The following is a 15,413-nucleotide window of genomic DNA, read 5'->3' on the forward strand; positions in this document are numbered from 1 at the left end:
ATGCTTCTCATCTGCACTATAGGAGTATCGTATTTCAAACACCAGCATGACAATTTTAAAGCACAACTGCTTTAAAAATGTATAAGCAAAAGGATTGCTCAGATTTTCAAAACCACTACATTTACAAAAATATTTCCCTTAAACTTGGGATTGCTCCAAAACATTGATTTACAAATATAAAAGTATTATGGAAGGACCCAAAGCATGTGTGCATATGTAGGTGTGTATTAACATACTGTTACCGTACTATATAAAAGTTACCAATTTAAAAACCGTATTAACATATAAGCAAATAAAGGTAAAACAGTCTCCTCTGAATGGTCTGAACATTATGTGGCATGTGGCGCAGGCAGCATATGTGTGTGACTCCTCACTCAGATACAACCACTGATGAGCCATGTGTGGCTCCAAACACTGACAGGACTCTGCATACCCATCGCCTATGCCTGCAGCAGAAGGACTGACCGTGAACACACCACGTACTGTGTACTGCACACTAACACAATGATACTTTCCTACCCATGCATCAAAATGGTCTGCGTGTCTCCATTATCTCTGAAGACTTGTGTCAGCACAGAGTCGTCATGAGTTCTCTCAAATCCATTCCACTGGCTTGGTTACGTATTTTGTTTCATACTAAATGAAAAGACTGGAATGTTTCAACAGGAATTTTTTGCTTTACGTTTTAGACACCAAAAAAGCCATTTATTGGTCTGAAAGTTTCTCTGAGCATACTAAGATGGAGGCATTCAGTATCACCAATAGGAATTTGGATGACCTAAGTGGATACATTTTTAGAGATATAAGAAGATCCAAATGACGAGCCTAGCACATAGAATAGCTAGTACTTTTCACAGGTACCTTGATTATGACAATTCTCTGACCTGTTAAACCAAGTTTGGCATGATTAATAAAAAGCACACAACTTACGGCTACAGTGATTCTAGAATGCAGTTAGTGGTTTCATGCTAATCTGACTCCACAGTACCAGTGAGGAGGGTGGGACAGCCCACAGTCCTCAGGTATTTTTTTTTTTTTTTTTTTTTTTTTTTTTTTTTTTTTTATTTATTTATGATAGTCACAGAGAGAGAGAGAGAGAGGCAGAGACACAGGCAGAGGGAGAAACAGGCTCCATGCACCGGGAGCCCGATGTGGGATTCGATCCCGGGTCTCCAGGATCGCGCCCTGGGCCAAAGGCAGGCGCCAAACCGCTGCGCCACCCAGGGATCCCGAGTCCTCAGGTATTAGTAACCAAGGCTATGGCTTTCTATTTAGAGGACTGCAAATTAACCTCATAATAATACTAACATTCCATTAAAAAAAGAACAAAAGAAGAGTAAGAAAACTGTCACTGCTTCTTCGAAAATGAAAACTGACTCACCAATGTTATTAAGTAACAATCAAACTTCTATTCTGTCAATGCCGGATGCATTGACCTTGGCCTGGCAGCTCTGAGCATGGAGATGAATCACGTATTTTAGGGCAAGAATCTAGATGTGGTTCCGATCTCTGAGGCTGAGTTAGCCGTCCATCGTTAGCCCATGAGGTGTGAGCATCCACACCCTGACCCAGGTGGTATGGGCCAAGTGACACTGGGCAGCCCTTCCCAGCACCCCGCCATGCCCAGGAGCAGTTCTGGGGCACATAGGCAGGCCCTCTTTAGAAAGAACCAGAGAATCCAACCTGAGACGTTTGGGCTCTTCATCAGAGTTTGATATAGTATTTTAGACCTATGGTTTGAGTAAAGGAACATGTCAGAGTTGATCCTAGGAAACTAGGACCCTACAGAAATGCCTTCTAAATCATCCTGTGTAAACCAGTGTTGGGGCAGTGTCCGGGCGGGAAGGGGAGGCCCGTAAGCATTTCTGCTCCAAGCACAACTGAAGCTGACTGTCCATTTGGACACGCTGATCCAGAGGAAATTGACACTGAATCTTAACATGAATATGAAGATCGAAGATGTACATTTATTTTCATGAATTACAAGTGCATTTCTGTTCATATTAGCAGGCAGTCTTTATATAACCCATTCTCCATTGCTGTCAAAAATCAAACAAGAAAAAAAAAGGACAGCTGAGAAATGAAAAGCTAAAAATAGAATTATTTTTCCTAAGTGATCTGCTGGATAGCATTTCCGTGGAACACAAACTCAGAGGTAACAATAAATTTTTCGTTTCAATCATAGGCATGTGGCACTTGGACAGTCATCTCTGCACAGAAAGCTGTAACAGTCATGCGAGGGTACAGTAATTATTGAACAAGGCAAATTTCTCACCACAGAGAGCAGTGGGGGAGTCAAGAGGAGGCACCGCACTGGGACAGAACACCAAGTCAACGCCACAGTGTACAGTGGCAGGAACAAATACTTAAAGAGATCAGGAGAATATGGGATAGAGCTCCAAACATGACTTAGTGCTAGCTTTTTCTCATGGTCTTAGCTCAGCAGTATCAGAAACATTTGAGAGTACTTGACGACAGAACAGTGCTTCACGCCATGAGCTCATGAAGGCTTTATTACAAATTGTTATATCGTAGGTTGAAAAATGAACTTGAGATGCTGACATGCTGTAGGAGGAAAAAGAATTGTACACTTTCTCATTTAAAGACGCAGGGCTCCTCTCTGCTAAATCCTGAGGCATTGAATGTGGTTACACTGAACGTGGCACACCATGTGAAGTAGCTCGGGGATATACGTACACCACCTGTGTGTGCAGCTCTGCCCCATGACAGCTGGGTGGCCTGCTGGCTGCTTCTCCAGACACTTTCTTTAGCACCCTGTTGTGACCTGTGTACATCTCTCACTAAATCCTGAGTGCAGCTGTCACTTTAAATCTTTTTGTGTAAGCCTTGCAAACAGTACTGCAGATGACACATCTGGGGCAAGTGTTATACCTCAATAAATGGTGTAAGAAACCACATAAATCTACAGAGTGAAGTTGCTGGATGCAGTACTTCTTTTATTTAGAAAAATGGTTGAGTATTCTAAAAGCTGGGCAAACAGCACAAACCTTAAATATGTTAGTGACTAACATGATATGAGAAAAGACACGGGCAAGTGCCCCTAAAGGTTCCCGAGATGGGAGCACTTGCCGCAGGCTGCAACGACATCCCAGTTGTTTCCAAACACTCCTGCTCCGGGGAAACGCTGATGGTGAAAAGGTGATGTGCAAATAAGGGGCTGTCACTGACTTAAAGTGCCCTAGGTAGTAGCCTTCCCTATCATAAAGTGAGAGGCCAGTGACGAGAGCCAATCTGGAAAGAACTATCTCTGATGTGACTGCATGGGTCAGCAGGGCGGTACATAGGGAGGATTCAGGAGAGGGAGGAACCACTGCATCTTTCAAACCAGAAAGCGATTAGTGACTAAAGCAACGGTAAGCAGTAGGTGCACTGAAAGTACATACTGCCACAGGTCACCGGTGGGTGACACACACAGGGATGCCAGGAACAGTTCTCTGGACTGAAGGAATTCTTTGAAAGCATAAAAGCCACAACTACCAGAAACCGCCCCTCCGAACGGCTCAAAGGAGTCAAGGTGGATTAAGCCGAGACGGGCTGGAGACAGGACCGGGGTCAAGAACTGGGAAGAACAACACCGATGTCTGAGCACGTCCAGTCCTCTGAGCCCTTGTCCTATTGAAAAACAAACAAACAAACCTATGAGTTAAAAAAGACCCACGCTGTGGCACCTGGGTGGCTCAGTGGTTAAACATCTGCCTTTGGCTCAGGTCGTGGTCCCAGGGTCCTGGGATTGAGTCCCGCATCGAGGCTGACATCGGGTTCCCTGTGGGGAGCCTGCTTCTCCCTGTCTCTGCCTCTGTGTGTCTCATGAATAAATTTTAAAAATATTAAAAAAAAATTTTTTTAAAAAAGGACCTACGTTAAAACAACATTAGCAGCAGCATTAGGAAAATGGAGAAGTGAAAAGAATGAACCAACATGACAGAAACTGGAAAGTGGGGAAAAAGAATAGGGTAAGAGAAAAGCCACTCCTGCAAAAAGGTCATTTTACGTGGAACCACTCAGGCCTACACATCACAAGGTAGCTCTGAAGGGGTGGGCTCTGCCTCTGGTCTATAGGCACCTCTTCTCGGACAACTCAGAGGAGGTTCTTGCTACACTCACAAGGAACACATGTGTGTGCACTCATAGCTTGGGGGGCTTCAGTGTTCTCAAGATGCCTTTTATTAACTACTGTACCCGCCACTCCAATGATCAAAACCAGAATCTGAAGGTCTTTGTAAAGAACATACATTTGGTGGGGTGCTTAAGTGGCTCAGTCAGTTGTCTGCCTTTGGCTCAGGTCATGATCTCAGGGTCCTGGGATGCAGCTCCATGTCCAGCTCCCTGGCTCAGCGGGGAGTCTGCTTCTCTCTCTCTCTCTCTCTCTCTCTCTCTCTCTCTCTCTCTCTCTCTCCCTCTACCACTCCCCCTGCTGGTACTCTCTCTCAAATAAAGCCTTAACACACACACTCGGGGCGCCTGGGTGGCTCAGTTGGTTAAGTGTCCAACTCCTGAGTTCGGGTCAGGCCATGATCTCAAGGGTTGTAAGATCAAGCCCCACATTGGGCTCCACACTGGGCACGGAGCTTGTTTAAGATTCTTTTTCTCCTCCTCCCCCTCCAAAAAAAAGAAGGGAAGGGGAAAAGGAAAGGGAAGGGGAAGGAAAAGGAAAGGAAACACATTTATGTAAAACATTTGTTTGCTCTGCCACCTCCTTTTTTTTTTATTTTATTTTTTTAATTTTTTTTTTTATTCATTTATGATAGTCACACAGAGAGAGAGAGAGGCAGAGACACAACACAGGCAGAGGGAGAAGCAGGCTCCATGCAGGGAGCCCGACGTGGGATTCGATCCCGGGTCTCCAGGATCGCGCCCTGGGCCAAAGGCAGGCGCTAAACCGCTGCGCCACCCAGGGATCCCGTCCTTTTTTTTTTTTTAAAGTAATCTCTACACCCACTGTAGGGTCAAACTCAGAACCCTGACATCAAGAGTCACATGCTTCACTGACTGAGCCATCCAGGCACTTATACTGCCTCCTATTCTTACCAAGCCTCTTTTTCTCTCTGGATGTCCAGTCAGGACAGAATCAACCACAGAGCGCCAAGCATGTTGTTGTAACACTCAAGTTTCCTGTAACTGCAACAAAGCAAGACAAGCAAACTGAAGCACTGGCTGAAGTGTGAAGTTGGTGGGCCTGGATTCTGGTGAGGCAGGGGACCATGGCAGGGTTCCCATGAGCAGGAGATGGTTCTTATGGCTCAGGTCAGAGGTGATCTGACAGCTATTTCCCCACCAGGCCTCCAGGACAGCACCTTGAAAGCAGGTGGCACCCCGAAGATACCCTTCGTTCATTTACTACACTTGACAGGGCCCACCTGGCTCTCCAGATGTCTGCATATGGGCCACCTGCAAGAGATCCCCAGTACAAATCAAATCTACTCTCTTTATAGGCTAGTAGTTCTCAAGGGTGAGCATCAGAATGCTCTGCAGAGCTTGTTAAAACACAGATTATTAGGGGGTAGGGCACAGATGGACCACACTTTTGAGAACCACTGCCTAGGGCATCCATATATAATGAATTAAGCTCATCCCTAGGTTTCTATTAGTTTTGTATCATCCTAGGGAGAAGTGAAACATTGCCACTCCAATCATGTTGTGTTCTTGATTCTGATGAGGAAACCTGCTTGAGATGGCTGGGAGGGCAACTAAATATGTCAAAATGCAAACAAATATTCTCTCTGGAGAGACTTGTGTTTTTTTAAATATTTTATTTATTTGAGAGAGACAGTACAGAGTGAGAGAGAACAAGAGAGCATAAGAGAGAGCACAAGCAGGGGGAGGGGCAGAGGGAGAAGCAGACTGCACCGTAAGCAGGGAGCACAGATGTGGGGCTTAATCCCAGGATGCTGGGATCTTGATGCTTAACTGAATGAGCCATGCTGGCACCTGGAGAGACCCTTATTGCTATGAAATGTTTGCTAGTACGATCTAGCAGAATGTCACTTTGGTATTTCACAATACACTTTCAGGCAAGATGGCTTTCATCTACCACTCAAGAGTCAGGGCAGGAAGGATGGATATTATATCCCAATTCTGTGGCAAGGAGATAGACTCAGAGATGGGAAATGATCTCCTTCTAGGTCCCACTGTTCTGAACTGCAGCCAAACGTACTGGCGGGGAGAAATTAATCCATTTGAGAAAACTCACCAACAGGCAGATGAGGAAGGGAGTCAGGAGCCTGCCTTCACCTTCACCAGCCTCTTACAACATGAGGCTTGTCAAAAAGTTAACCATGAACACATTTTTAGACTTTTCAGTGGACAATCTGAATCTGGTCAGTGACCTGACCCACTTAAATAAAATATAATGAATATACTCTGATCTTTTAAGACCACTAAGGGCATCAGTAAAGCCTGTGATGAGGTAAGCAGAGGACACCTGGAGCTTCTTCTGGAGTATCTGCCATCCCCTCCCACAAAGGGGTCCCCATGGCTGTGCTCTGAGGTCCTGTGTGTGTATGTTTTCCAGTTCTTTCCTATGTAGCTGGACAGTTAACATCACCTTCCTCTAACGTCCCTGTATGTTCTAGCACCTGTATCTACCTGACTCTCCAGTTTGTAACTTCTAATCTTACTGTTGTAGGCTGGGAACTCAGTAACACTGCTGCATGGTATTGTGAAAGAGTTCCTCGACCCTTTCCAGAGCACAGAACTACTCCAAGGCAGTCTACAGAACTCATAAGAAAATGGGATTCTGGGTCCAGAAGACCCAGACCTATCTAACTTTGCCACCAGCATAATGCCTAAACACAGGCAATCTTCAGTTTCCTCAATCATAAACATGGGCTGTGTGCTGACTTCAGACAATGTTGCTGTGAGCATCAAAATGAAATGTTTGTGAAAGAACCTGGCCCAGAATTTAGCAAATGCCCCCAGCCCCCACCTTCCCATGGATTTAACTTTTATATTCTAGATGACTAAATTTTTAAGCTGGTCTAGATGTTGGCAACCTCCTTTGAAATGCACACAAAAGTAGTAAGATAGATTGACAAGTAGATGGAAGAACAGATGGACAGATATGTGAGAAAGCATGTATAGCAAAATGTTAATTATGTAATATAGATGGCGGGAATGTGGGTTTTTATTGTAAAACTCAACTCTTCAGAATAGCTGAAAATTGAAAAAACCACTGGAAGGAACTAGATCTATTGAGGTGATTATTTTGTGATGTATAAAAATCAAATCATTATGCTGTACACCTGAAGCTAGTATTATATGTCAATTATAATTCAGTAACAGAAAATAGGGAAAAAAAGGCTATAAGCACATACTGTGCCTTTTGCCCCCATGGAGAAAGTGAACTAAACAGAGAGTGAGGGTCTTTGCCACCCCTGTCCATGGTAACAAGCCATGGTCCCAGACTCTCAGAACTAGGGTGGACTCTGGCAGCTGCCTTGACCTCTGTCTGCTAACTCAGACTTCAGATGTCAGGCCCCAGGAGTTGCGCCCTGGATCCCCAGGAGCATGCTCGCCTTTGTCTTGTTCCTCTGTGGCTGCTGCACTGCCCTTCTCCTCCAGTAGCCTTGCCAGTGATCCCAAGGGTGCCCGTTCTCTGAGGTTGCCCAACATTCTTACTGCCCTAGCATCACGTACTCTGGTGCTTCAGGACCGGAAGATGCCTGGGAGGGAGAGGCGGGGCTCCTTGATAAGCCTGGACTTCAACCTCCCACTCGGACCTGACTCCCTGGCCCCGCACTGCCAAGCACCTCCCCAGACAACAGAATGCTCCCTTCCTGGCACATTCTTTTACACGAAAACTGTGCATGGCAGTTCTGCCTGTCTTTGTACTCTACTAGACCGTATGCTCCTTTGAGGCCAGTTTCAGAGTTGTTTGCTCTGCTCACTTAGGCAGTCTAACATGTGCTTATCACAGGCATGCAGTATGTGTCAGTTCGACAAGAAAAAGATGGGGAAAAACAAAATCCACTAACAGACTTCAGGAAAATGAGCTGCTAAAGGGATTGTGAAGAAGAAAAGCAACCGAAGTAGTTCAGCTCACTATTCTAGGCCAGGGGTCAGCAAACCTGTTCTCGTATAGGGCCAGATTAAACTTTATCTACAAAACCGCAGGCAGCTGATCTGACCTCCTGCAGTCACAGGAAGGGAGAGAGAGGACCCCTTCCACTGTGAGCACCAAGCAGAGGGACCAGAAAGGAGAACCGAAGGAGACTCAATATAAGGAGTGAAAATGGTTGGTCCTGGGGTCTGACCTGTCAGTAAATGATCTTGCAGATCACTGTACATAACAAATACTTTAAAAGACTATCACACCAAGAGGTATGAAAGGATAAATGAATCCAAGCCTTGCTAGACTCCTACTCAGCCTCCTAACACCTTCTGTCTCTCATTCAGACACTTCCCCAAAGGCTTGTTTATCAGTATTCTCCTAATGTCCTGTAAGCCTACACTTCTTCCACACTTTACATGCTTTGTCTTTTAGGACATGTTCAGTGTCAGGCTAAGATCTCCTGGCCCCCAGGTGCTAGGGTTAGGAAATTTGGAGTCTTTCAGACTTTGTGTTCCCTCCACTCTCCTGAACACAATGGTTCTCACCTCCACAGCCCTCATCCTAGCCTCTAGCCCTCTGGTCTGGAAGATTCATTTTGAGCTCATCTCCCATCCAGGCTTCTCCTCCAACCCTCCATACTTGGATACCAGACTTCTGAAAATTCCATTTTCTGTCCCATTAGTAGAGTAGCGGTACTCTAACCAGTTAGTACCACTAACTGGTAGTGGTATTCTCTACCAGTTAATAACCCAGCCTTACTCTGCCTGGCTTCCACAGCTCTCTGAAGCTGAGCTGGCCATGTCTGTTCTCAGATATTCTTTCTAGTTTTCCCCTGTCCTCTGTCCTTAATGACAGTGCTGGGAGCTTGTCACTGCACTGTTGGACTTCACTGGTGATTGGCTTCTGAGAGGTTCTGACAATGGCTGGCACATATAGGAAAAAACAGGTTTCCTTTTCTCTGCTTCTTACCGATACATGGTTTTTTAGGAGGGAGACTCCTGGTTTTAGGAGGAAGGATGGTAATGATGGCTTTAGGCTCCAGAGATCCCCCACATCAGTGGCAGCACAGGCTCTTGACCCCTTTTCAGCAATGGTGATAATCTAACAGCTGCAGTTACAGCAGCTGCCCAGCACCCTTGCTGTGTGATGATCAAGGACCCTGGAAAACAGTTTGACTTTTGTTCCTTTAGCTGGAGGCTAGGAACAGCTTCCTGCGGTTACATCTAATGACCTCTGACCATTTGTATGTCCTCCAAGTGAAACCCCAAGCAGTTTCTACTTGGAGCCTCAGTACTGCCCTCAGCCTGAACCATCATATGAAAATGCAATGGACAAAACAGGGAAGAGGGGAGCAGAGATATGGTTGTATTAGATGCATACTGCCACAGAACCCATTCCTCTCTTTCTGCTGTCAGGGAGCCTCCAGTTCCAAGGCAAGCGCAGCAGCTCCATGGACACTTGTGGGCACGCAGCACACAACACTGCTCCAGCCCCTGAGGCTGGTATGTCAAAGCATTTCTCCAGCAAATGCTTTGGCCCTTGCTTGTGATTCTCAACTTCACTGCTCATTTCTACAGAGTTGAACACAATTCTCACTCCCAAGTTCCCACACTATTCTCTCTCCTCTTTCTGTATGTTCTCTAAAATCAAGATCTGCATTTCCTTTTTCTTGAACACAATTTTTTGAAATCTTACCGATACCACAACATTGCTCACCACCCTTTAAAACTTAAGCAAAGGAAACTTCCATGTGGAACTCAAGGAAATATTTTGTAAATTTTATTTATTTATTTATTTATTTATTTATTTATTTATTTATTTATTTATTTATTTAAGAGAGAGAGAGAGAGAGAGAGGGAGAGAGGGAGAGAGAGAGAGAGGCAGAGACATAGGCAGAGGGAAAAGCAGGCTTCTCGTGGGGAGCCCGATGGAGGACTTGACCCCGGAACCCTGGGATCATGTCCTGAGCCAAAGGCAGACACTCAACCACTGAGCCACCCAGGCTTCCCCTTTCTTTTTAATAACATTTAATTTATATTCTCTCTCCCTCACCAGGGTTTGTTGTGCGACTAAAACTCTAGGTACCTGATAAATTTAAGATCTGTATCCCGGCTGGAATCTAGCTGTCTCTTCGAAGATGAGCTCCTTGAGCTTTTCCTTGGGCAGGTCATCTAGCTCCATGTCAAACTTGAATGGCGCCTCAGCGATGGGCTGTAGGAGAGCAAAGAACATGGAGTAGACAAGAGTGATTGTGGTTGAGGTAGTCATGTACTGATTCATAATGTATGTGGATTCAACTCTGAAATGTATATAGTAGCACTGACATCTTTGGAAACCCAAAAGCTCTGAGAAGTATCTATGTACCCGTATTCCATCTACGTGATCCAAAAGGCACATTTTCTGTGAACATACAGTAAATGCACGGGGAGCAACTAAATCTATTTTGACCACTCTTCTGAATTTACCACTAATCCCAAAATCATTTTCAAAATTTTAAGGCACTGGGACACCGGGGTGGCTCAGTGGTTGAGCATCTGCCTTTGGCCCAGGGCATGATTCTGGGATCCATGATCGAGTCCCGCATCCGGCTCCTTGCGGGGAGCCTGCTTCTCCCTCTGCCTGTGTCTCTGCCTCTCTCTCTCTCTGTGTCTCTCATGAGTAAATAAATAAAATCTTAAAAAAAAAAAAAAAAAAAAATTTTAAGGCACTAAGTATTGAAGTAACAGAAATTTGCTGTTGTGGGGATAGGTTTACACAATCAAAAGCCATGATACTCAAAATCAAATACTTGATTAAATACATTATACTATCTTCATATGAAAAATTACTATGGAGTCATTAAAAATGAAGCCGTAAGAAAGAATAATATTATGGGGAAATGTGCATGTTTGTGTTAAACAAAACCCTGTTTTTAAAAAAAGTTTAGATACAGAAATATTAGACTGAGAAGAAAATACTCCAAAATCTTAATATCTGTGTAACAAGACTACAACATGATCTGTCATAGTTTTCTGCAAGTTTTCATTTTTACTTTTCAGCACAACCTATGACTAATCAGAAGGCTATTTAATATTTAAGTACATATTTAAAATGACTATGTCAAAGAATTTCCATATATACAATGGTGAAAAAGAAAATCAGTCAATTGATATTATTTATATTTTGATTTTTAAGTACCTCCAAACTAACACAATGTTCTACAACTAATCTGATGAGGATTCCAGCTATCAATCAGTGGATGCCTAGTTACCAGGCACTCCTAGATTTTATCCATGTAATCCTCACACCAGGCCTTCAGGGTAAGGAAACATGGACACCAACTCTGCACTAAGCATTGGTTTTTTGAAAGGGGGAAAAGGATTCGTGTCCACAAGAGAAAAACAAGTAGTTAGCCCTCTTTGAAGGGCAGCTGTATGTGTGAGGTCACAATGGTGTCCCACATATGCCATCCTTCTGGTCCTCCCACCTGCTAACTGGATTTGGAGTACCACCTAGGCTTGTGATTAGGACACGGGGGGCTCATAGGGCTGGTCAGAGCTCCAAACTTTACACTCTCCCCTCCTTCCCTATTATTTATTATGTTGTAGGTATCTTTGTAAGCTGCCTCCATTATTTCTGAGGGTAGGGGACAGAGATGGAAGGGGGCTAATTAGGAAATACTTCCTCTTTTTGATTTCTTCTTTCTCTTTCATTTATCAGTTTTTAACTTTTATATCTTTTTCTTTTCCTCTTCCATTTTTCCTTTTAACACACTCCGCTTGGTTCTCTTATGAAAGCTTACTGTCTCTGCATGAGCCTCCACTAGAAAGATCCAAACTTTGGTTCATACTACATTTTTCTTCATTACCATCCAGAGAATAAAGCCCCAGAAGAATCCAAGAGGCTAAGGAACTGGGACTTTCTTAGAGATAAACATGACACACAGGATTTTTTTTTTTTTTTTTTTTTTACACACAGGATCTTTACCTGGCTTTGGAGGCCTGCCACATCCACCTCTGGACGCATTTCTTACCACAAGAGGCTCTAGTATCCCCATACCTAAGGAGGCATACCAGGCACATACCAGGCATACCGCCCCCTTGCAATGCCCCTCTCCAAGCAGGCAGTTGGCCTCCTTTCCACCCTCAGACAGGCACTGTGATTGAGGTAGCTCTTCCTGCCACAGACCATGACAATGGTCTCTAGCCTTGGACTGCCTGTTTATTCGTGCTCCCCTTTACTCATCTATTTCCCCAGTCCCACCTCTGCTGCAGGTGCCCTGGAGGAAGCTTTCTGAGACAGAAGGGGTTTGGGGGGTGGGGTAGGGAGAGGTTTCAAGCTGTGCTGACAGTACTAGTCCTCAAGCAGACAATGCAGGCTGAGAGGACCAGGTGTGGCATCATACACTTCTCAGAACCAATCTAACGTGACATCTGGGCCCTTCCTGGTTGGGCCTACTGCTGCCTGATAGATATTCCTGAAGCAGCAGCCAGGGTATAGGTCTTACCTCATCACTTGGGTCATAATACTGCTCCAGATACGGATGGGCCAGAGCCTGTTCTACTTCAATCCTCTTGTGAGGGTTGAATGTCAACATTTTGTCCAGTAAATCCAGAGCTACAAAGAGAAAGGTTTTGCAGTGGTGAGAAGCCAAAGGAACATTTACTGATTACTTTCCATTTCCTGTTTAAATTGACTCATGAAACAATGGAACTAAGCATCACTATGGGGAGAAGAGCCAGCAGCACACTGGGTGCCTATTACCTCTCTGAGCTTCTCAAGACTGTGGCTAATCTAACAATTGCAGACCTAGACTCAGAAAGGTGATGTGATCAGCCAAAGGCTGAAAGTGGAAGCCTAGGGTTCAAACCCAACTCTTCCTACAAAACCTGGATTTTTTCCCCTAAACCATTCTTATGTTTTGCAGGCATCTGAAGGTAAAGTGTTATATATGTATTTCTCTGAAATCCAAAGTCCTCTCTGCAATGGTCAGTTTATCTTTCAACATATAAAGAAGGCCTCTAAGGTCACAGAAGACAATGGTCACTTGTCCTCCTGTGTGGTTTCCAGGTCCTGGCTGAGATCCATGTGTGAAGCACAGGCCCCCTGGCCCACTCTGCAGCTTGGCATCTTTCTCCAAGGCCCAAAACAAAAGTATGCTCTCTCTCTTTTTTTTTTTTTTAAAGTTTATTAATTTATTTAAGTAATCCCTACACCCAACATGGGGCTCAAACCCATGACCTCTACATCAGTCACATGCTCTTCTGACTGAGCCAGCCAAGCAACCCCTAAGTATTCTCTTGATCTGGTCAGTAGTGAGCAGCTGAATATTTCTGTGTAGAGAGTACAGGAATAGGAAGCAAGTGTAGCATCAACCAGATCAAGATGGAGGGACAGCTAATGATTAGCTCACCCTGGTGGCCTCCATAGCTAGTGTCCAGGCACTACTTCAAGCCATGAGAAAAGCCAAAGGTCATGGCTGACAGTGGCTAGAACACGGGTTAAGGGAAACGTGACCGAACACTTCCTGCATTTAGTATCAGGCGCAGATTTCAATGAGAAAGAATACATGCTAGAAAAGACATTATCGCTCTGGTAAAGAAGCAGAAAGGGGGATCCCTGGGTGGCGCAGCGGTTTGGCGCCTGCCTTTGGCCCAGGGCGCGATCTTGGAGACCCAGGATCGAATCCCACGTCGGGCTCCCGGTGCATGGAGCCTGCTTCTCCCTCTGCCTGTGTCTCTGCCTCTCTCTCTCTCTCTCTGTGACTATCATAAATAAAATCTTAAAAAAAAAAAAAAAAAAAGCAGCAGCAAAGGGAGCTTTTAAAAAAAGTGTCTGCTTTTACTTGACAATGCTTAGAACAGTGTTTCCACTTCATGTCCTTTCCAAAGCAGGTCCTTTTCTCAAATTCAAGGCTATTGACGGAGTAAGGAGCTATCCATCTTTTTTTTTTTTTTTAATTTTTATTTATTTATGATAGTCACAGAGAGAGAGAGAGAGAGAGAGGCAGAGACATAGGCAGAGGGAGAAGCAGGCTCCATGCACCGGCAGCCCGACGTGGGATTCGATCCCGGGTCTCCAGGATCGCGCCCTGGGCCAAAGGCAGGCGCCAAACCGCTGCGCCACCCAGGGATCCCGCTATCCATCTTTCTTAAGTCCTAGCTCACAGTTCTGAGGCACCCCTAAAAAATCCAAGGATTCCAAGAAACAAGTCTGATAATCCATTCCAAGTCTGAAAAACTACTAGGGAATAAAAAGAACATTCTTTTTTAAAGAACAGTGATCAAGGGGATCCCTGGGTGGCTCAGTGGTTTAGCGCCTGCCTTCGGCTCAGGGTGTGATCCTGGAGACCCAGGATCGAGTCCCATGTTGGGTTCCCTGCATGGAGCCTGCTTCTCCCTCTGCCTGCCTGTCTCTCTGCCTCTCTCATGAATAAATAAAGTTAAAAAAAAAAAGGGAATACTTAAAAAAAAAAAAAAAAAAACAGAATGGTGATCAATAAAATAAAACCGGGGGATCCCTGGGTGGCTCAGTGGTTTGGCGCCTGCCTTTGGTCCAGGGCGCGATCCTGGAGTCCCGGGATCGAGTCCCACATGGGGCTCCCTGCGTGGAGCCTGCTTCTCCCTCTGCCTGTGTCTCTCTGCCTCTTTCTCTCTCTCTATCATGAATAAATAAAATCTTTAAAAAATAAAATAAAAACAAAAAATGAAAACATTGCCATCTACTCAATGAAGCCTTGGTTTATCAGTGATAACTTATGAGGTTGTCAACCTCATTCATCTGCAAATTAGCACATATCACTAAGTCCTGAGAGTAAAATGGTAAAGGAAAATCATTTTAATCATTTATTCACTAAAAGCTGTGTTCAACCCGTGAGAGCAGCCAGTATACAGTCAGAATCTTAAGTGACTGACCACTTGTGTGCTGGGAAGTCAATCTCTCTTTGGGAGTTCAAAGCAGCAATTTACTGCCTGAGGTGACTGAAAGCAGAGGCGTGAGAGGACATGTGTGCACATGTGTGAGCATGCCTCAGTGTGGATACTCAGCTCTGGCTCCCATCTGTGACTCCCCTTATTGCACGTCACTCATCCTTAATCTTCAAGACAACTATGAGATAATCTATGTGGTAAACCACATGCTGGATGTCATGAGAAATTCCACACAACACAGAACTTTTCTCATGTCCACAAGACAAACTGTAAAAAAGTTTTTTACATAATGCATTTCTACAAATAGTACATTTTAAAATTTATTTTTGCCTCTAACTATAATCTCTTCAATACACATGAATGTACTGTAGGAAATTCGGGAACAGTGACACTTTGCTTTATAGGCTTTATGAGGACTTTTCAGGAGAGGAAGG

At 44.6% G+C, this 15,413-nt stretch overlaps 1 protein-coding gene across 1 annotated transcript in view; it reads right to left on the reverse strand.

The window, feature by feature from the left end:
• Nucleotides 1-1,947: 1,947 nt before the first annotated feature.
• Nucleotides 1,948-15,413, reverse strand: part of MAPK1 (mitogen-activated protein kinase 1) — a 118,905-nt gene continuing 105,439 nt past the window's right edge. Inside the window, exons 7-9 of the mRNA XM_025474946.3 lie at nt 12,558-12,667; nt 10,157-10,282; nt 1,948-3,633 (exon numbers count right to left, since the gene is read on the reverse strand). Coding sequence (XP_025330731.1) covers nt 10,166-10,282; nt 12,558-12,667 — 227 coding nt within the window. The 3' untranslated portion in view covers nt 1,948-3,633; nt 10,157-10,165. The remainder of the gene's footprint in view (nt 3,634-10,156; nt 10,283-12,557; nt 12,668-15,413) is intronic.

Source organism: Canis lupus, chromosome 26 (assembly GCF_003254725.2).
Source record: "Canis lupus dingo isolate Sandy chromosome 26, ASM325472v2, whole genome shotgun sequence".
Taxonomy (NCBI): domain Eukaryota; kingdom Metazoa; phylum Chordata; class Mammalia; order Carnivora; family Canidae; genus Canis; species Canis lupus.